The sequence below is a fragment of the Armigeres subalbatus genome, chromosome 2 (assembly GCF_024139115.2).
Source record: "Armigeres subalbatus isolate Guangzhou_Male chromosome 2, GZ_Asu_2, whole genome shotgun sequence".
NCBI classification, from domain to species: domain Eukaryota; kingdom Metazoa; phylum Arthropoda; class Insecta; order Diptera; family Culicidae; genus Armigeres; species Armigeres subalbatus.
The window spans coordinates 304,768,307-304,790,791 of record NC_085140.1 but is presented as its reverse complement, the minus strand read 5'-3'; the positions used below and the strand labels follow the sequence as shown (position 1 = coordinate 304,790,791).

Genomic DNA, 22,485 nt, shown 5'->3' with positions numbered 1-22,485 from the left:
TTTTCCAACGTCTCCTCGTTATTCAAATCGAGCTTAAAATGGATCTGATTCATGTAAGGCACGAAGGAAAATGTCAACATTTGCCTCTCTTGATCATTTTCTTGCATTATGAGTTCTAAATTTCTTCAACTGTTTATATTGACTTTCCGCTGGTTGTTCAGCCAGTGAACCTCAAAGTGTAGATGAGTGAATAAATATTTCCCTACCATTAGCCAGACATTCATGAACACTAGCAGGAATTTCATACGCTCCGTTCTAACTAAGATATTGTTCGTCTTTACTTTTGCAATAAACATGTCGAATTATTGATTCCAGGAGATTTATAAATATTTACATATTATGAAATCTCATATTTAGTTCTCCATCAGTAGCTAATGAATAGCTCAGAAAATTAGGTTTAGAGAATGACTCAAACCACTCAAGCCCCAAACGCATTTCAGCGGAATGGCGACGGAAACGGTAAAATTTGACAGGAAATATATGAGCGAACTGTTAAATCCTTCCGTTACCGTTGTGCTGCATTGCATTGGGGTTTTATTCATTTACTCCTTTGAAAAGTTAATTAAATGAGCTCAAATGGTTATAAATAAAGTCGAAGTTATTACCAATAAATGTATTTTGACCATACCCTTTGAGCGCATAGTTCAGTCTGACCCATTTTCAATAGGAAACGATGGGACTAGATTTCCCGTCGAATGAAACTTGTTGCGAGAAAATCGGACACAAATAAGTGTCTAAATGGCGATTGCGTTCTTTTGCGCACATACATACAGACGCGCATGCACACACATACAGACATCACCTCAATTCTTCGCGCTGAGTTAGTTGATATATACCACTAGGGGTCTCCGGGCCTTCTATCAAACATTCGTTTTTGGAATGAGCATTAACCTTGGAGTACGAGAGAGGCAAAACACGGTAAAAAACAAATGAAAAAATCAGAGTGACTTAACTCTGTTAATTGCAAATACTGGCAAGAAATTCTTTCGGGACATTTTAGTCGAAGCTTTGTCCTTGATGTGTATCATAAAAGAACCCGGGGATTCCTGAGGAAAAAAGTTCTTCACTATCAAAGTTGAAAATAGCGTCGTTTTTGGAAAAAATATTGCTTCCGCATTTTTTCAATTTTTTCACAGTGTAACCATTAGTTTTTGCACACCATTTAAAAGCTTATACAATAACCTTTGTAATGATGTATTAACATTGAAGAAAAAACATTTAAAAAATATTTCAATAAATAGTTGAAAATAAAATATTTTTTCAGAAAATTTGCTAACTTTTTTACCCATTTCTGACTTTGCCACCTTATATCTTTGGAACTAGTGCACCTAGAGACTTCAAATTCAGAATTTCTCTTAATTAGAGTATTGACAATGGAGAGAAAATATTTTAAAATAATTCGGAAGACATGACATTTTCGATTAATGACCGCCCGAAATCCTATAGACCATGGCCACGAACGTACGAACCAGCAGTTAATCGTGTCGTTATTGACAAATCCAAGTGATAAAAAGAAGAAGACATGCGATGGTGAGAAACAACAAAATCGTTCATGGCGAAGTATACGGCGGCGATTTTAAAATGTCCGTATAAAATTAAAAACCAATTCTAATTAAAAACTAATCAATGTAAAGTGCGAGAAAAATGGAAATCTATATTTTAGGTGCATTAAAAGAAAATTTTTTTTTTTTTTTTTGAATAATGTGTTCTAAATCTAGCTTTTCATTTTTCTCGCACTTTACATTCATTAGTTTTTAATTAGAATACCTTTAGAATTTTATACGGGCATTTTAAAATCACCGCCGTATACTTCGCCATGAACGATTTTGTTGTTTCTCACCATCGCATGTCTTCTTCTTTTTATCTCTTGGATTCGTCAATCGAGTGCAATTTCTGTTGCCAGCGATGAAACTTACAACTGTGTTGGTGCGAATGCTCCGATAAAGACGTAAAATGGCAATAAACATCATCAAGTCGGCTCTAAACTTAAAAGCGCGTACTTTGTTCGTCGATTAGTTTTCGTGTTCAACACGTTCCACTTTGCAAGCTTTGCTCGTTGCGTTAGCGTTATACATATTGCCGTAGCGAGGATTCTAACCCATCGAGCGAACGTATTTTATTAGCATGGTCTTGAGCATGGTAGCTGCTCAATGCTCGTAGTCCCGATTATATGGGAAAAAATGGAAAACTGCCTAAACCATTTTCTTTGTCAGCTGCGAACGCATTAATCAATCTTGATGAAATTAAATAGCATGTAATTAGAAGAGTGGCTCTGCGGAATGCAACTTGTTGCGATAAAATCAATGAAGTCTAAGTACATGAAAATCGTGTGAGTTTTTGAGGTTGAAAAAGTGACCATACAGACACACAAACATACACACACACATACATACATACACACACAGACATCACCTCGATTCATCAAACTGAGTCGAATGGTATAAGAAACTTTACTATCAGATGTTCCTGTAAAAAGTTCGTTTTCAGAGTGAAATGATAGCCTTTCGGTACAACTTTGTTGTACGAGAAAGGCAAAACGTTTCGCTATTCTGAGAAATACATACTAACTTTGAGAATAATGTCTCGAAGTTGGATCCCAGTTCGAAACCCTTTTGGAAATAAACGAAAATTCTTAAGAAACCTCAAAAGCCTATTCCAGCGCTTGAAAAGGGAAATAAAATTTTATTAACAAATGGCGAAAAAGCTCAAAAACTTGCTCAGCAGTTCGAGAGTGCCCATAATTTTAGTCTAGGTCTCACTAGTCCAATTGAGGATCAGGTTACACGGAGCTTCGAAGACATTCTCAATCAAGAGAATGTTTTTGACCCTTATTTGGGAACTAATTTGGATGAAGTGAGATCTATTACTAGAAAATTTAAAAATATGAAAGCCCCGGGTGATGATGGTATTTTCTACATACTTATCAAAAAACTTCCTGAGAGCTCTTTATCCTTTTTGGTTAATTTATTTAACAAATGTTTTCAATTGGCATACTTTCCAGATAAATGGAAAAACGCCAAAGTTGTTCCTATTTTGAAGCCGGACAAAAATCCAGCTGAGGCTTCTAGTTATCGCCCAATCAGTTTGCTTTCTTCAATAAGCAAACTGTTTGAAAAGATTATTTTAAATAGAATGATGGTTCATATTAATGACAATTCTATTTTTGCTGATGAGCAATTTGGTTTTCGCCATGGGCATTCTACCACTCATCAGTTATTAAGAGTTACGAACTTAATTCGGCTCAACAAATCTGACGGATATTCGACTGGAGTTGCTCTTCTTGATATAGAGAAAGCATTTGACAGTGTTTGGCATGAAGGTTTGATTGTAAAATTGATGAATTTTAATTTTCCTCTGTACATTATTAAACTGATCCAAAATTATTTATCAGATCACTCACTGCAGGTAAACTATCAGAATTCTAAATCTGATAGATTACCCGATTACCTGTGAGCTGGTGTTCCCCAAGGCAGCATATTAAACATCCTTGATTAGGTTTGCGGGACCATTTTATCGCGAAGTATTATGATAATTAAAGTTTTTCTTCTACAACTTTTTAATATTAATCTTTGCGTGCAAAACAAACCAAACTATCAAAAAGCTAAGGTTTTAAGCTTTGAAATGGTATATAAAACTTTATATTTGGAGAAAATTTGACTTCATAACATACATTTCAAAGTAAGGATTGATTTTTTTATTTTTATCCGCTTTTTTCACATCTTTTGACCGAATAAACATAGCGCTTCAATATTTTCCTATTCTCTTATCTAGGGTATATGCTTTCATATCTATCTATATAAAAATGAAATGGTCTGTGTTCGTATCCGCATAACTCGAAAACAGCTAGATAGATTTTCTTCATTCTTCAACAATTATGTTCATTATCGTTTCCGACGGGTTTATATGATATTTCCTCATGCAAAAATCATGAGTAAGGTTGACCTACCTATTTGTAAAACAGTACCCATCTTTCATATGTATATATATTCAGAAAATGGCGTTTTAATAGTAGGTAGTTAATTCATGCTGACTAAATGCAGTAACGTATGCCAAAAAGTAACACTTTCGCTGTACTTCTTTTCGTTCTAGGAAGTTTGAACAAGCCATGGAGGTGATATCAAAAAACGGTGGCAAGTATTCACTCGTTACGGTCGCTCGGCTCTATCTGGACCATCTGCTCTCGTTGCAGCAGTTTGACGAAGCGGCCAAACTGTGCCTGCGTGCTTTCCAGAACGACAAACAGCTGTGGGAGGAAGAGGTTTACAAATTTGTCAAGGTGAAGCAGCTCCGCTCCGTTAGCAACTACATTCCACGATCGGCCGAGTGCAAACTGAACCCGCACGTGTATGAGATGGTGCTGTATGAATATCTACAACTGGACCCGGGGGGATTTCTGCATCTGGTCAAAGAGTGGCAACCGGGACTGTATAATACCAAAGCGGTCATCAATGCTATAAATGACCACTTCAACAAAAAGGACGCCAATATCCTGTTGGAGGCTCTAGCTATATTGTATTCCCATGATAAGGAGTACGACAAAGCGTTGACGATGTATTTGAAGTAGGTTTCAAGATAAGATCGCCATTTAGGCTTTGCATTTTTTTTAAATCTCACAAGTGCTTCTTTCTTTCATTTTATCTCTCATCATTTCGTCTACTTTTGTTTTTTACCTTTCTCACACATCTATGTCGCATTAAACGCAATTATCAATTTGTTCTATTCATTATTTCGCATTTTTTCAAATCCAACTATTTTATTCTAGCGGCAAAACATTATTAAGAATAAGAGCCAACTACAAGTCACTGAGCCTAAGTAGTGGTCAATTTATTTACGTTCTTACTACAAGCCAAGATTTGAATTCTCTCAAATCATACATTTTTGCCATATATCCTCTCCAAGCGCACTTATGAGTATTGATGAATGATATAACTATTCATAATATTCACATTAATTAACTTAGTGTTCTGATCAGTGAGAATTGTTCTTCTATTTTCCTTATTTTATCTCTACGGCTTGTGCTCAATACTTTATGTCTCTGATTCATCATCAATACTACGTTTAAAGAAATTGTTCAGTAAATTATTATATACATTTTAATAATAATATTTTTTTTTACAAGATTGCAACACAAAGACGTATTTGAGCTCATTCGAAATCACAACCTATATTCTGTCATCAAGGACACGATAGTGCAATTAATCGAATTAGATAGTGATAAAGCAATTGCCATGCTGTTAGAGAAAGACAAAATACCGGCAGAGGATGTAGTAAAAGAGCTGGAAACCCGAGAAGACTACCTTTATCGATACCTGGACGCGTATGACAAATCGGACAATTCTGGGAAATTCCATCGAAAACTTGTCAAGCTCTACGCAAAGTACGATCCCAGCAAATTGCTTGCATTCCTAAAACGATCGAACAATTACCCTATACAAGAGGCGTTTGACATTTGTAAACAGAAGCTGTTCTATCCGGAAATGGTTTACCTGCTGGGGCGGATGGGGAACACCCGAGAAGCGCTATCGATAATTACTCATAAACTTAAGGACATTCAGATGGCGATGGAATTCTGCAAGGAGCATGATGATATGGACCTGTGGAATGATTTGATAAACGAGTCCGTCGATAAGCCCTTCATCATGACAAAGTTGCTGGACGGTATCGCCGGGTTTATAAATCCGGAAATACTAGTGAATAAAATAAGGAAGGGCCAGGAAATTCCAGGACTGAAAAATTCTATTATTAAAATGCTGTGTGGATTTAGTCTTCAGGTTTCGATACAGGATGGATGCAATCAAATACTAGTTACTGACTATTTCAATATGCACGAGAGATTGGCGAAAGTGCAGCAAGGCGCGCTGCCAGTGACGGGGGAAACCACGTGCGGTTTGTGCCGAAGAGATATCATCGTGAAAGGTGAGCTCTCTACTGATATGTTAAGACTACGCGCGGCATAAGCTTCACTTTTCAAATGCAATGCAACCAAATCATTTTCAATGTGTTTTGGCCTTCAAGGTTTTTAAATGAAATATATTTTACAGAAAACTAACAATAATAAATGATGGCATACGAAAATGGTCATTATGCCATTCGTCTAAGAGCATTTTTTTCAGAAAATGTTTATGTTACATCATAATTAAAATAATCTATAATTCCCTTTGCAGATCAGCCCCGGACTGAGACCGACATTGTGGTATTCAATTGTCGGCATTTTTTCCACGAAAATTGCCTACCCGACAAATATAGTACAGACTTTTGCACAGTGTGTAAATCTCACAAACCGTGAAAATAGGCTTATTTACTCTGTCTGAAATAGTTTATCTAAAACAATTAGAAATAGTTTTGTATCGTTGAATCGAGCTAGGAAACGCAAAGTAGCTTTTCGCTGTTTTATTATTTTAATGTATGCCTATTTATTTTTATATAACACTTAAAAACATGTTTTCAAAAGGGATGATTGTAGTTTTTCAATCCGAAAGCCATTATGTTCATACTCTATACTTCATCACGTTACATAAATCATCAACAAATACCTATATAACAAGCTCAAGAAACCCTTTTGTAGCATAGCTTGAACACCACCTGTATAGTGTCATGGGGTCATGGATTCGATTCCCACCGAAGGTGGTAGTAACAATTACATTTTTAAATTAAATCTTTCACATGTCATTACATATTCGAAGAAAAAAATGGTAAAAACAAACAAACCTTAGTTTATTCCAACCAAAATTTCAGGTTGATTAGGCTCAACAGGGCTCGACCAAAAACTAGTATGTTTTCAGCTCGTACCAAATATATCGTATATATATACATACTTAGAATATTTTACAGTATACGGTAATTTTTTACCGAACTTTCAACAGCTGAACGTACGGTAATCAGTTCGGTAAAAGAAACAATTACAGATCGTTCGGTATACTTTTATTTTGTGATGATCTGTCAAAAAGTACCGTACAGTTCGGTTATATGAAAAGTGAAATTACCGATCGTTTCGGTTCTCTTTTCTTTTTGAATTAGTTAATACTAAAGACACACTGGTGGTACAAGTACCACGGTTATATACCCTAGTACATATTGTACCATGGTTTTCCACGTTGTACCAGCATGGTACAAGGTGACACACTAGTGGTACAACTTGTACCATGGTACGAATACCACCAGTGTGTCATTAGTATAAAATATATGTATTTTTTATGCTTTCAAAGGTTATCAAATAAAACAACTTGTAGTTTCAAAACATGATTTTTTTAATTGTTTTCTTTATTTATCATTTAATGTAACAAGAATCAAGCACGGCTTCTGCATAGGGAACAACCAAAACACATTTCACGCCATTGAGCATGGGAAGAATATAGAAGAAAATGGCTTTGTCTAGTGTGCTGAGGTGAAAATATTGGAACAAATTTTAAACTAGCCTAGATATTAGCAAAAGAGAGTGTAATGAAAGAGAGTCTCTCATTTGGACTTACGACGTTTTCAAAAATCACGCGAGATATATATATATATATATATATATATAAATATTAGGGTGGCTCAAAAAACACTTTTTCAAATTTTTTGATGGGCCGCCCTCTTATTTGGTTCTATTTGATGCCCTGATGCTCTGGACAAAATTTTAGCCAAATCGGTTAACGTTTGGGTGGTGCTAAACTCGTTGGAAGATTATATGGAAAAATGTATGTAAAAACATCCAAAATCAGTGATTTGCAGTTGGACGGCACAATTTACGATCAAGAACCATGATACTCATTCAGTTCTTGTAGAATTAAATACAGAATGTTATGCTGAAAACCGCGAGAAGATTAGAGTTTATTAGGCAAAGATATTAGCATTTTACTGGAGTGTCGTAGGGGTGAATTTATTTCTTTTCAAAGGTAAAAGAAACGAAATTTGCTCAAACCCCACTTCAGAGAAATGCTAATAACTTAGCCGGGCAAACTCTAATCTTCTCGCGGTTTTCTGCATAACATTCTGTATTAAATTCTTCAAGATCTGAATGAGTATCATAGTTGTTCATCGTAAGTTGTGCCATCCAACTGCAAATCACTGTTTTTGGATGTTTCTGCATACATTTTTCCATATAAACTTCCAACGAGTTTAGCACCGCCCAAACGTTGACCGATTTGGCTGAAATTTTGTCCAGAGCATCAGGGCATCAAATAGAACCGAATAAGAGGGCGGCCCATCAGAAAAATTGAAAAAAGTTTTTCCCATACTAATTTGAGCCACCCTAATATATATATATATATATATATATATATATATATATATATATATATATATATATATATATATTCTATTTGATGCCCTGATGCTCTGGACAAAATTTCAGCCAAATCGGTCAACGTTTGGGCGGTGCTAAACTCGTTGGAAGTTTATATGGAAAAATGTATGCAGAAACATCCAAAAACAGTGATTTGCAGTTGGACGGCACAATTTACAATCCAGAATCATGATTCTCATTCAGTTCTTGTAGAATTAAATACAGAATGTTATGCTGAAAACCGCGAGAAGATTAGAGTTTATTAGACAAAGATATTAGCATTTTACTGGAGTGTTGTAGGGGTGAATTTATTTCTTTTCAAAGGTAAAAGAAACGAAATTTGCTCAAACCCCACTTCAGAGAAATGCTAATAACTTAGCCGAGCAAACTCTAATCTTCTCGCGGTTTTCTGCATAACATTCTGTAATAAATTCTTCAAGATCTGAATGAGTATCATGGTTCTTGATCGTAAATTGTGCCGTCCAACTGTAAATCACTGTTTTTGGATGTTTCTGCATACATTTTTGCATATAAACTTTTAACGAGTTTAGCACCGCCCAAACGTTGACCGATTTGGCTGAAATTTTGTCCAAAGCATCAGGACATCAAATAGAGCCGAATAAGAGGGCGGCCCATCAAAAAAATTGAAAAAAGTTTTTCCCATACTAATTTGAGCCACCATAATATATATGTAGACAAAGAATCAGAAGGAATAAATTTTGTCTGTTACGCCCTTTTCAAATGTTGGAACTTCTAGAATATTCTTTAGAATTTTGGATTGTTCTACAGAAATTATCCGGATGCGAAAATATTTCATCTAAGGCCAATGGCTATTTTTCGTGCCAAATGGAAATATAGAATGGAATAGCCCTATTATATGTCGCACTATAATAGTCCACATGCATTACTCTCATTATTCCTGCTAGCTCAGCGTTGCTAATTTCCTCCCATATAATTTTTAATACTGTAATATTATCGATTGAAATCCGATAAGCATATCAGTAAGCCCTTGCCATAATACGAGTTTGTACAATCCCATTATCAGTAAGTATTTATCACCTTTATCACTGTCCAGAGTAAAAAAATGATGATATGCATTCAATTACATACGTTCATGCCATGACTTGCCACAATATCATCAGAAGCCTTAACATTATATGAAAACTTGTTTTCATTGTCATGTTATTAACAACCCGAGTTGTTTGGTATATATGTATATGTAGCATTTACCAGATTTACCACATGTTGATAAGGAAAGTGCGAAAAATAAGTCATTAGGAGGTGGTAGTCAATAATAAGACATAATTTGTTCTTCATTTTCTTAACTGGTGAGTCTTTCACACTCTCAAACGCTATGAAAGGAATCAAGGTCTGATTTCAAAGAAAAATAAATTGAACGGTTTGTTTGATAAACTGCATATGTTACATTTCCGATCAAAATGAAATTTTTGTATATTCTGAATTCTATGTATGTATGTAGTTAGCCACCATCCTTGCTTGAGTCTTGCTCTGCATGCGGTTCCACTTAACAGCAAGATCAAATTTCAATACCATTTTGAATTCAACATAATGCTGTATGAAGGGCCAAAAATGAGGGTGGTGGACCTGTAAGCAGAGACACTTACACGAAACCCACGGGAAACTGAGAATCTCCTTCCAGAAGAATGATCCAACAAATTGAATAATGAAATTTGCAATACTTGTCAAGCTTTCCACGGAATGGTTTGTTTGAAGAAGGGCGCGTCAACTGGTTAACAGCTGTTGGAGATAAAAGTAATAGACGCGAACGACTAATACTTTCCTTCCTTGACTCCGATTGGCTACCACTTCATTGTCCAGTTGTAACTTCATTGATGCCCTGATGCACCCTCCCAACCCTATTACATATATATTCACAGTCAAATCAGTAACATAGGAAGTTATAAACGATATATGGAATAGTTATATGGCAGATAATACTGGAAAGCTACTGATAACAATAACTAAAATGAACATATAATGAAAATATTCAGACAAAATTTCCGGGGATATTCCTTCTGTAATCGCTGTAATTTAAACATGGTAACTTTTAGCATGATTTACTTTCTTAACTGTCCGTCGACCGTTTTCAATATTGTGAAGATTATGAACATGAATTATTGATGACTGATGACCTCTTCTTGGCTGAAAATTGTAGATGATTATGTATGTGACAAAATAATATCATATGTTGAGAGGTGAATATTTATTATTAGATGATGAGTTAGCGATTATTTATTCTTATACTTTGTAGTTGCTTGAAGTGTGTTTTCATATATGATGAATGTCAGCCAGGATGATGATTAGCGGAAAAATATTTTTTTATATATAAAATCAAAATTATCTAATGAAATCGGGGTTATTAGTACAATAGCGTTTTTTTTTAAACAACTCAACATTATCAAATTTGTGTGGGAATAAGTCATAGGTATTTGTAAGCATTCAGTCATACTTCATTGAATTCTTTTCTTACATGACCAATATAAAAAGCCACTGTGTGGATTAGTTTTTGAAGATCTGTAATAATCTTGACGTTTTTAATTTAGTGAAGCATTTGGAAAACACTTAGTTTCACCTACTTAATACTGGATACATAGTTTGTTAGAAGTTGCACTAAGTATATTAACTATCCCTTTTCAATTTACAAACATTGGAACCTATTTGTTGTCATTCACACTCTTTTCCCGAGCATGTCTGGTGCTGTAATATTTTATATAACTCGTGAAGTATAATTCTATTAGTGAAATATAAAAGTTGGAAATTTGAATGTATATTGAAGGGGACAAAATTACTAGAGTTATCAAGAGACAATATTCAACATAGATTTAAACTAATGAAAAATTTGAGAGTGTTTGGTATGTGAAATAGCTGCAACACTTGTTGAGCAAAACCTTCATATGGTGTAATGATTTTTTTCTTAATCTTTAAAATAAGAGTTATGTGAAAGGAAACATAGCAATACAAGTGTAAAGTGTATTCAAAATATCCGAAACGTTTTACATTCATGATAGATTTGCATGCATAATTATCTGAACATGTTTGCTGCTTCTTCTTCTTCTTCTTCTTCTTCTTCTTATTGGCATTACATCCCCACACTGGGACAGAGCCGCCTCACAGCTTAGTGTTCATTAAGCACTTCCACAGTTATTAACTGCGAGGTTTCTAAGCCAAGTTACCATTTTTGCATTCGTATATCATGAGGCTAACACGATGATACTTGGCATTACAAGCCAAGTTACCATTTTTGCATTCGTATATCATGAGGCTAACACGATGATACTTTAATGCCCAGGGAATCCGAAAATTGCCTAGACCGGCACCGGGAATCGAACCCAGCCACCCTCAGCATGGTCTTGCTTTGTAGCCGCGCATCTTACCGCACAGCTAAGGAGGGCCCCATGTTTGCTGCTTACCTTGTTTAAACTCCTGTGAAGCGCAGCCGTAGGACCACCGTATACATACCAAATGTAGAAACTCTTGAATCCGATCGATATATCAATTTCTTGTGTATATTGCCTGCTCCAAATTACGATCAGCTCCCAAATGTTAACGGGTCCAGCAAATCCACGTACCATGCCTTCGTTTAGTTACAGTCCCTTCTTCCAATCCCTTCTTCCAGGCTTACTAGAAAGTGCGTACGATTTTCAAACCGGATATGATTCTTATTCTGATCCGTAGGCAATTTTCAAGGACAAAACAGGCCAAGTTCGCGTGAAAAAATATGTGTAGAATACTGAGCCGAAAGTATGTCTCATCGGCGAAATCGTAGAAATTGAAAAATTGCTGTCAGAGCAAAAAAAAATACACCCTTTCACGAATGTTGTCTACTACGATCTGATTTTTGTATATTCTGAATCCTCATCCAAAAATACGTATTATGGTAAAAAAATACGAAAAAAAATTTCTTTGGAAATGTATGAAGAATTTTTCGTTTGTTTGAGAAACTTCATATGTATACTCGCACTTTGAAGAGCAATTGTGGAGTACTGCTTGTCTATCCGGTAGAAAGTTAGTATAATTTTACTACCAAAGATGTTTTTTTCGAGATACAGGCAAATTAACCCTCTCTTTCCCACGACTTTTTTCAAAGATTTCAATAGGAAGGAATCATCTATGGAAAAAATGCTAGAACAAAAGTTGTTTGGCATAGCTAAAATTAGTGGAAAACGAAAAAAAAAGTTTTTGATTGTAAATCAATAGTTACTTGATTGTTTTCAATAGTTTCACTATTTTTACTCAAAATTGATTATGTTTGCAGTCTAACCATAAAGTTGTGCCAAATACTGTTTTGCCTTTCTCGTACAACAAAGTTGTACCGAAAGGCTATAACATCACTCAAACGAACTTTTGATAGAAGGCTCGGAGACCAATAGTGTATATACCGATCGACTCAGCTCGACGAACTGAGATGATGTCTGTATGTGCGTATGTATGTGTGTGTGTGTATGTGTGTATGTGTACAAATTGGAGCTTAGCATTATCCGATTTACTCGCAACAAGTTGCATTCGACGGTGAATGCGGTCCCATTGTTTGCTAATGAATTGAAAATTGACCCGATCGGACATTGCATTTCGGAATTATTGAAAAATCATTGTTTTTTCCCAAGGGTCCCTCTTAGAAAAAAAAATTCCAAATTGATTTTTTTTTTCAAAAATGGTGGCAATGCATTTTAATGGATTAATGAAAAAGCAAAATCTGCCGCTATGAAACGAGTAGATAGCGCCACCGTAGACCAGTTCCTTCAAAACCTCTCGCATGTTAACCTACATATACAGTGGCGGCTTTGTTTTGATGCGGTGAGTGCAAAATGAGTTACCTAAAATAATCCATTAATGTAAAATCATGCAAAATTATCGAAAAAATGTGATCTATTCCCCTAATGAGCTTTTTTTTGACCTTTCTAATGTGATTTTCTCTATACATTTTATGATGCACGAGAAAGGCATCATCACTACTAGGTGGATTAATCTGGGTTTTTTGTTGTTGAAATCATTCGATAAATGTTGGAAGGTGCAAAATTTGATGGAGCTCTACAGCTACCATGGGAAGGAAAGGGTTAAAATTCGTAAGTAGTGCACTGGATTCGCATAAAGATACACTAAACAACGCATCATTCAGTTTGACTAATAAAGCTTCGGATTAACGTTCGGTTTAGAAATTCCAACTTCCAAATTTTAATTTGGTTCTTCTTCTTTTTTTCTGCGTCCTGTGATGTATTCCCCTTTTCAATATGACTGTATCACGATGTCCAGCCACTATTTAGAGTGGCCGTCAAATGTAACTGGTAAACTTTTCCCAATCTGGTAGTACATTTCTTCATTACCGTAACTAACGAAAAATTCTAGGGGAGGGGGGGGCTAATTTCTGACGTATTATTACGTCCTTTGCGAAGATAGGGAGGTAATCCTGCATATTCAAATTTGAGACCTTCACGAAAAGTGCCGATTTTCGAGATTTTGGTATCAATCGATCGATGAACTCTTTTAGATTTTCCCCAACTTTTAAAAACAATGGATTAGAATGCGCTGGCCGTCGCCGAAAGTAGCAAGAGAGAAATATTCACGCAATGCTCAGACTATCGTTTCGCTTCTATCAGTGATTAGATAAACGCTTTGTGGAAATAAAATCTGTTATTCTTATCAACGTACACACCAGTCAAGCAGTTTGACGAACATTGTCTCCGCCCCCAATGCAACGTACACACCAGTCAAGCAGTTTGACGAACATTGACTCCGCCCCCAAGAAAACGCTTCGGTTGCTGCTTTGTTTGAACGTGTGTGAAGTTGTTCGAACAACCATTTGACAGTTGGCGGCTCGGTTGGAAAAAATTAAAACGGTTTGATTTTGGTTTGAGTTGTTGGGGGTAGAGTCAAGGTTCGCCGAACATGTTTGAGCATTTGTAGTGAAGTTGCACAAACCCACATTTATTTTTTGATTGTTGGTGCTCAAGTTGGGGATTCGGTCGTTCGTGTGTGATATTGTTGGTCGACAAAATTGATTGTTCGTACCGCTGTTGGTAAAACTTGATGGATCTTTGAATAAACGATAGGTGGAGTACGTGTGTACGTTCCATTAGGCGTCGATTGCGGTCTCGGGATATTAGTGGCGGTGCTGAACTTTTATTCTTAGCGTCTTAGCAAAAAATCATCGAGCGGCCGTCGGACAGCAGCAGCAGTGATTTTTAAACAGAAGGCACAGATTAACGTTTGATTACTGTGAGTGATTCGAAAGACGCATTGTGGATTGAAAATCGACTATTTCAGGATCAGCATTTTATGAAAAGAAAGGGTTGATAGCAAACAATGGCGTCGGTTGCATTCCCGCGGTACTGAAGGAAGTTTCCGTCAGTAATAAAATCACAAACGCTCGTCGGAGAGCAACGCTGCAGAAACGTTGGTATCAGTAGCAGTGAAGTGATATTTTCTTTCATAATTCAGATTTTATTTCTGTTTGTAATTGGAAAGGAACATTATTGAAAGCAAATCGGTTTTTCTCAGATACACCAGAGGAGGTTGAGCCAAGACGAACATACTTCAAAGTGCAAATCATAATCGCTTGGCGACACTGCAGAAGTTTTTTCTCCATGGATGGCAAATCATCTGACGTTGATGTCAGAGTAGACAAAAGATATTTTCTTTCAAAATTCTGACTTTGCCTGTGATTGGAGAGGCGCATTGTCGGTTCGTCTCAGAACCATCATTTCACAGGAGGTTGAGTGTGAGTGACGAATTTTGTGTCATCAGATTAGCATAGCATAGTTACGGTGTACTTCGTAGATTGGACACTACACTGAAAGAAGCGACATGGTAACGCGTACTATATCAAGGGTAATGTCAAAAACATTTTACCACTTGATTTCTGCAGAATGCAAAATGCTTTTGAAACTACCGCAACAGCTGTTGATTTTACCATGCCGTTTTCAAAATTGGGAAGTAGTAGAATGAAATATGTTTACGTCATGGGCACTAGAAAACATGGCATATGAACAAAGTAAAATTTACCATGGGTTGTGGTTCCATACTACTATGAACGGTAGAAATTATTTCTGTGTAACCGTTTAATTTGTGTTTCAGATATTTTCGTGATGTCCCAGGAGAAATATAGGATAGTCAATTTTTATTTAGACATATTTCTTATTGATAAATAATAATACACTTCATGCTAAGGATTAGTAATGCAAGACAAAAATCGCGGAGATTCCTCGCCAATCATTCATTGTTATGTGGTTTTTCTTCTCCGATGGTGAAGAAACAAGTGATGAAAATATGTTGTTGCTTGATGAGCAGGATGGTTTTTCGGCTCTGGAATATACATAAATATGCTATATCGCATTTAGTGTAAAATAACTTGTAACTTGAAATACATACCAACATTATCTATCTACGGCTACTTCGACTGGAACTTGTGTATTTTTTCTAGGATAGAATCCGCGGGAACCTTTTAACAAGGAATGTCCTTCAAAGCCGTCAAAGCATTCAGTAATGAATACCAATAATTCTTATATGTGAGCATGTGAGGTCAATATGATTGCGGCACCTGTATAGAAACCATATTCATTATTGAGATGATTTTTGGAGAAAGAGGAATTTACCGAACTTACCAGTTTTTGTTTAATGAAGATGGCGTGAAGTGGAAAACTGCTAAAAACAACAAAAATCACAAATCGTGGCGAGGCTAGCGGGAACTGAATTGCATGTTTAAATTTACTATGGGTGCTCTAGTACCTGTGCAGTAACCTTCGCTGTAGTTCAGAATAAATGGAATTGTAGTTAGTTTTACTATTAGATTGTGGCGCATGGCCATAGTAAAATTAAACGCGAGTGAATAGTTACTGTTACTATATAATTTTTATCAGTGTAGTGATACTCGTGTTTTTCTTTTGAAATCCTTATTCAGATTGCTATCAGAAATCAAGGTGGGTGTGGTCCTTGATTTCAATCTAGGATAAAAATCACAAAAGCATGAAGATTACTACTCCTGGCCACGCCCATCTTCACCGTAACTTGGGAGGGGAAGGAAGTGTTGGTGTGGTACTTACTTAACGAGAGGCCCCCGACTCATAAGTACCACGGAGTTGGATATTGGGGAAAGTATTCGTTGGGGGCCCTCCTTAGTCGTGCGGTAAGACGCCTCATGATATACGAATGCTAAAATGGTAACTTGGCTTATAAACCTCGCAGTTAATAACTGTGAAAGTGCTCAATGAACACTAAGCTGCGAGGCAGCTCTGTCCCAGTGTGGGGATGTAATGCCAATAAGAAGAAGAAGAAGAAGCAGATTCGTTGGGTCAGGATTTGCCTGTAGCTGACAATGTTACCGAGGTAGATCTTACACCGTAACACACCACGGAAAGGTGTCTACCCAGCGTTACGGGGTGCGAATTTTCTGTCGTAAGATTCCAGAAAAACTTTATGCGATTAGAAACCCAACAAGCATTGGAGGCTGATAAAGAGCTTATTTCGCCACAATTTGGCTTGTTCAGCTAAAAAACTAGCTTTTTTTATTCGTTTATTTATTTGGTAGGCACTCTGTGTTCTTAACCGCTACTGTGCCGTGATCACTAGCAGACCCGACGAACTTTGTTTCGCCTAAAATCTGATTGATTCTCGAAATATTAAGAAATTGGGGCCTCATTTGTATGGGAGCCCCCTTTCCAAAGCGGGGAGGGGTTTGAAACCATCTTAAGAACCTTGCCCGGCCCCAAAAACCTTTGCATACAAATTTTCACGCTGATCGGTTCAGTAGTTTCCGAGTCTATAAGGTTCAGACAGACAGAAATTCATTTTTAGTTAGTTTTTAGTTTAGTTTTAGTTTAGTTTTTTTAATTCATTCATTTCTCATTCAAGTTGTCAGTTCATCTTCTCGTGAGTCCATTTGTGTCCGTTTGTCCATGTCGTGTTCCAATTATCGTTGCTTTGTTCGGTTGCCATTTAATCCGGGTAACGTAGGAGGAATGCCTCCGAGAAAAACACGTTGTCAGTCGTCATCAGTCAGCCGTGATGGTAAGGCGCGTACCCCAAAACGCCACCGTATGAGCTGCGGATCTGGCGACTGACGAAGGTTTGGTGGAGGGGCTGGGAATCGAACCCATGACTATTCGCTTATAAGGCGAACGTGTAGCCAACTACGCTACAGGACCCTAAACAAACTAGCTTATTCAAATTAAATTGTTTGTTGGGTAGTAAGACGCCTGGGGAGTTTTATCCATTCGAAAAAAAAATCCAATTTCTTTCTCATTTAAATTTTTCTTGAAAACTCAAGATTTTGGCTTTCTGGAATCTCTTATTGATTTTCTAGAAATTACAGAAATATCCGCCAAATCACCAATGCTTTCAAACTATCTGGATCGATTCAGACATATGATGCGTAGTATTTGGCTCTCACTTCTTCGAAAGTATTCTTTTGATAATTATTTCAGAAAGGCCATGTATCTTTAAGAACTATGAACACGCTAGGCCAGGCAGTTCACTAGAACTTTCTTTATCCAATCAAACTTTTAGAAATTGTATTTGTTTTCTTAGTCTGTTGCTTCTAGTATTTACTAGTCGACCCGGCAGACGTTGCCCTGCATAGAAGGCGAAAATGCGCGTTCCATGCAAAATTTCCATACGAATCTTTATTTTACTTTTCCATGATTTACTCAATTCCACTCGTGATTTTCGCATGAAGATATATCATATTAACCCATTTTTTGTGTTTAACATTCCTAGCGTAAGATATAACAATTGTTCGAAGTTCGAAAATTTGTTAAAATAGATTCAATGTTGGCGACGTGTAGCCATGGACCGAGCCGACTGGAGAAGACTCTTATATACCGCACAGGCCCCTTCGGCCTTAAGCCCCAAACGCAATACAACGGAACGGCGACGGAAACGGCAAATTTGCAGGAAATTTATGGGCTATCTGTCAAATTTTCCGTTTCCGTCGCCGTTCCGTTGTATTGCGTTTGGGGCTTTAGTCTGAATAAATAATAATAATAAAGTTTTTGCCATTTTCGCGGGCACTATGTCCACTATGTCCAAAGGCTTGACGATCCCTCCTTAGGCCATCTGCGAGTTGTGGGGTTTGCCTAGGATATGGTGGGGATTGACAGTGGGCCCTGTTAAGCCCCAAACGCAATACATCAGAACGGCGACGGAAACGGAAAATTTGACAGTTAGCCCATATATTTTCTGTCAAATTTGCCGTTTCCGTTATATTGCGTTTGGGGCTTTAAACTCCTATAAAAAGCTGCATGTATCAGAAAGTAGGCTTGTTACAGTTCAGAAATTGAGCCGCATTATTCTGTTCAGCTGTGTAGAATTAGTTTGCGTGCAATTTGAAAGACTAGATTATAAACACAAAATAAACATAGCCATCCCTATGCTGGGTTGAAAACAAACGCCACCGGTAAATTATATTGAAGAAGGGGTGACGTGTCGTGTCAGATGCATCACATTTCCGCCCGAAGGAGCAGGAGATAGGGTAAAAGTTCCGATAGTCGTGGGTGTTCCTATAGTTGCGGTAGTGCTGTTTTTACACAATCTACGTATTTAACGCAGCAACCCATATAGTCTATCAATTTGTTGACCTGTCATTACACGAAATACAGGAAAAGAGGTTGAGAATTGCATCAAAATTGGTAAAGTATCACTAAAATACCATTTCCTTTTCTCTGCTTTGCACCAATAGTTGCGGTAGTGTTCCTATAGTTGCGAGTCCCATATGAAAACAATGGGATTCGCAACTATAGGAACACGAATTAAAAAATACCGCAACTATTGGAACACTGCACCAATCCAGTATTTTGCGCTCGATAATGGCGACCGAGTGAGTGCCTTTTTGACATTCAAGAGGTAGAAAATATTTACACTTTTTAATCAATGTAGGCCTTGACTCATTGAAAAACATTGGCACTCATTTGGTATCTACAAACAAAGGTAAATATGTCAAGTATTTTCCAATTTGTTGTTCAAGGATATGGTAGTTTTTCACGTATTTTTTATAATAATTTATTTTATTTTCTAGGAATGTGGAAGCCACAAGATACTAAGAAATCTTGAAAACAACTGAAAACATTTTGGATAAGGCGATATCCAGGTAGTCTAAGGCTCGATTCATTAAAACCTTATAAAACTAACCACTCACTGTTTTGCGTGCGCAACGTGTAAATGGATACTTCTACTTCTACTTCCCATGCACCAATCCAGCTTTCCACGCTAGCCATAATGGCGGATGCTATAAAAAATTTGACATTAACTGCTTCCAAACACTGAACTGAAATTATTGTCTCAGCAGGCAGACGTTCTTCGTTGCCGATGACAACCAAAACTTTGTTATTTTACATCAACAAAGAAAAATACTCAAGCCCCGGAAATTATTATTTTCGCATCCTCTTGATTTGATTTTAATTTAATCATTTAATGTTTTATTTCAGATATAGTGATGCATCTCTACATACTCGCTTCTGAAGCAAAAAACCAAACAGGATTACAGGTCTTCCCCACTGTTGAATCCAGTTGAACGAACTAACGGCCGGAAATTCAATTGCAGATTCAGAATCCAATCTTATATTAGAATATAAGCTTCCTACAGATTCGAGGTATATATGCAGAAAATTAACTGCAATGTACAATTTCATTATTTAGTATCTTTTTCGTAAATGCTTGATATTATAACTTCAGTGGAGTTTACAGAGATTAGAGCAGTGCGATTTTCTAACAAAATTTGGGAGGTAATTCGGTTTAATTTCTACTAAATTATACTTAGTGATTAGCAAAAACTATGTTTATGATCACTTTAACTTCTAATCTTATATATAAAAATGAAATGGTCTGTGTTCGTATCCGCATAACTCGAAAACGGCTGGATAGATTTTCTCCATTCCTTCAGCAAATATGCCCGTTATCATTTCCGACGGGTTTATATGATATTTTCTCATGCGCAAATCACGAGTAAGGGTGGAGAAATTATGAAAACTAAAATTAAGATATTTCGCATGGGCAGCTCAGAACGCGCATTTTCGCCTACTATGCAGGACAACGTCTGCCGGGTCGACTAGTTACTATTAAAAGTAGCGCTTGAAATGCCGTTGAACTTTAAAAAAAATAAATTGTATAATTCAGATTGCAGATGAACGATGTTGTTTCTCCTAACGCTATCATTCGCATAATCTGCTTTTCATTAGTTCTGTGTGGAACGCAACCTTCACAAATTACATAACGCCGAAATTGATTATTTTCAAACCCCACTCACCCCCTCTTAACGTTTTTAGTATAAGAGAATTCCAAAATTTGTACAAACCATAACGCAAGTACAGATACACTCCACCTCCTATAGCGTTATGTAATTTGTGAATAGAACCTAAACCGAGGAGCACTTGTTATCAGTAACTCACTCAGGTTGAAGCATAATGTAACGAATATGGTGCGTTGATATCGAATCAGATAGATTGTGGCATTCATTTTAGCATAAATAGTTTATTGGTTTTCGTACATAAAATATATTTATCTGCTGTCACCGGAGAATAATTCTTCATCACATAGTTCCCTACAATTAGGCGGCCAAAATTATTAGAAATTTTCAAACAATCTATGTTGGTTTTTATACATATAAGGTGCATCTTAAAAAATGTTTTTTTTTGTTTAGACCATATCTTCTAGCGTTTCTTCAGACCTGAACATTCTTGTTTGTTATCTATGTGCCCCAATGCAGCCTTATTCGATCAACTTTTTTTTCGGATCAAACGTGAATTTTTTTTTTCAATTTCGATCGATGCGATTTTGCAGCAGAGTTACAATAGTATCCAAATTACTAAAAGAAAGTCGAAATTAACAATATAAAATAAAGATTGCAAAATGTTGCTTACTCCTATATTATTGTCCTTGTTGATAGAAAACAAACAACGTATTGGCTGTTATTGGAAACGGAGAACATCTATTCTATGTTTGCTTTGATGATAATTTCAGTTCAGTGTCGGGAAGCAGTTAATGTCAAACTTTTTATAGCATCCGCCATTATGGTGATCGTGGAAAGCTGGATAGTGCGCAAAAAAAAATCCGACCCCACCTGTGCCACAATATTCTTCCAACGCGGCGCAAATGTCCGCGTCGGATAAACTTACAACTACTGGCAAAAGATATTTTAGTTACTAGATAAAGATTGTCGCTTCTGTTCCCTTTGTTCTGCTGTCCGAAACATGTGTGGTACATACCTGTCAAATCGTATGGATTTTCCTTCTTTGACATTTAGCTCCCCTATCCTCGCCAGCAAAAGATGTTCCGGACAGCGACAATCTTTATCTAGTAACTAAAATATCTTTTCTACTGGCTGACTGAAGGCACTTTACTGTTATTGAATAAAGGCCCAGAAACCTGAATTTTTTTTCTGCTTCATTTTAATTACGATTGATGGTCATGTTAGCAGATTTGTTTTATGTCCAGCTTGGATAATATGAAATGAAGATATCCACCAACCAATGATTCTGATATTCACATAAAAATAAGGAAATAGTAAAGATTTTTAATGGAGTTTAAGGGAATGGTAAACTTTTCCAGCACTAAAGTTGCTGTGTAATTATTGTCTGGACACCCAGCAATGATGATTCATCAAACATGAACACGCCACGACATAGCTGTACAGTTTTCTAGGAAATAGATTCTTAATAGACATTTGAAAAAAATGGATAGATTCATAGAAAATCATTCTCTGGACAATCTCTGTATTTTGACTAGTTTCGCTCTTCTCCGTTTGAACTGTATCATCGATCAAACTATAATGTAATTCCATTTATCCCTTCACACTTAATTTATATTACCGGGCTCGGTTACCAGATTACCGATTTCTCAACAGCTGAGCTCTCGGTAGTCAGCTCGGTAATCAACATCGACAACCGAGTCCTCGGTACTGCATTCTATCTGATGAAATGTCAAATTTTACCGAAATCTTCTGTTAAATCAACTGAGCACTCGGTAAAATAAAACCGAACATTCCGGTAATTTGCACGTAGAAAAAAATCAGTTTTACTGAATTTTCAGTACTTTTTTGCGGTGCATCTGTAAAAAAAATACCGAGTGATTTGTAATTTGTTTTTATTTATATTTCAGTCGTAATTCAATTAAAAAATTGGAAGAACTAAACATTTTTATTAATTAATTTTTTATATAAGCATATTTGTTCGTGCGCATGTTTTTTTTTTCAAAAAATGGGAGAACTTAACTTCCTT

General features: G+C 36.5%; 1 protein-coding gene and 1 long non-coding RNA gene across 2 annotated transcripts in view; one reads left to right on the top strand and one right to left on the bottom strand.

Moving 5' to 3' along the window:
- Positions 1–22,485, top strand: part of LOC134209838 (vacuolar protein sorting-associated protein 41 homolog) — a 124,537-nt gene that overhangs the window by 78,550 nt on the left and 23,502 nt on the right. The window contains exons 8-10 of the mRNA XM_062685861.1: positions 4,090–4,560; positions 5,120–5,916; positions 6,165–6,282. Coding sequence (XP_062541845.1) covers positions 4,090–4,560; positions 5,120–5,916; positions 6,165–6,282 — 1,386 coding nt within the window. The remainder of the gene's footprint in view (positions 1–4,089; positions 4,561–5,119; positions 5,917–6,164; positions 6,283–22,485) is intronic.
- LOC134212533 (uncharacterized) lies at positions 15,396–16,138 on the bottom strand. Its single transcript, XR_009979293.1, has 3 exons — positions 15,883–16,138; positions 15,650–15,818; positions 15,396–15,583 (listed from the first exon to the last, which is right to left on the bottom strand). It is a non-coding gene; the product is annotated as an uncharacterized LOC134212533 (long non-coding RNA).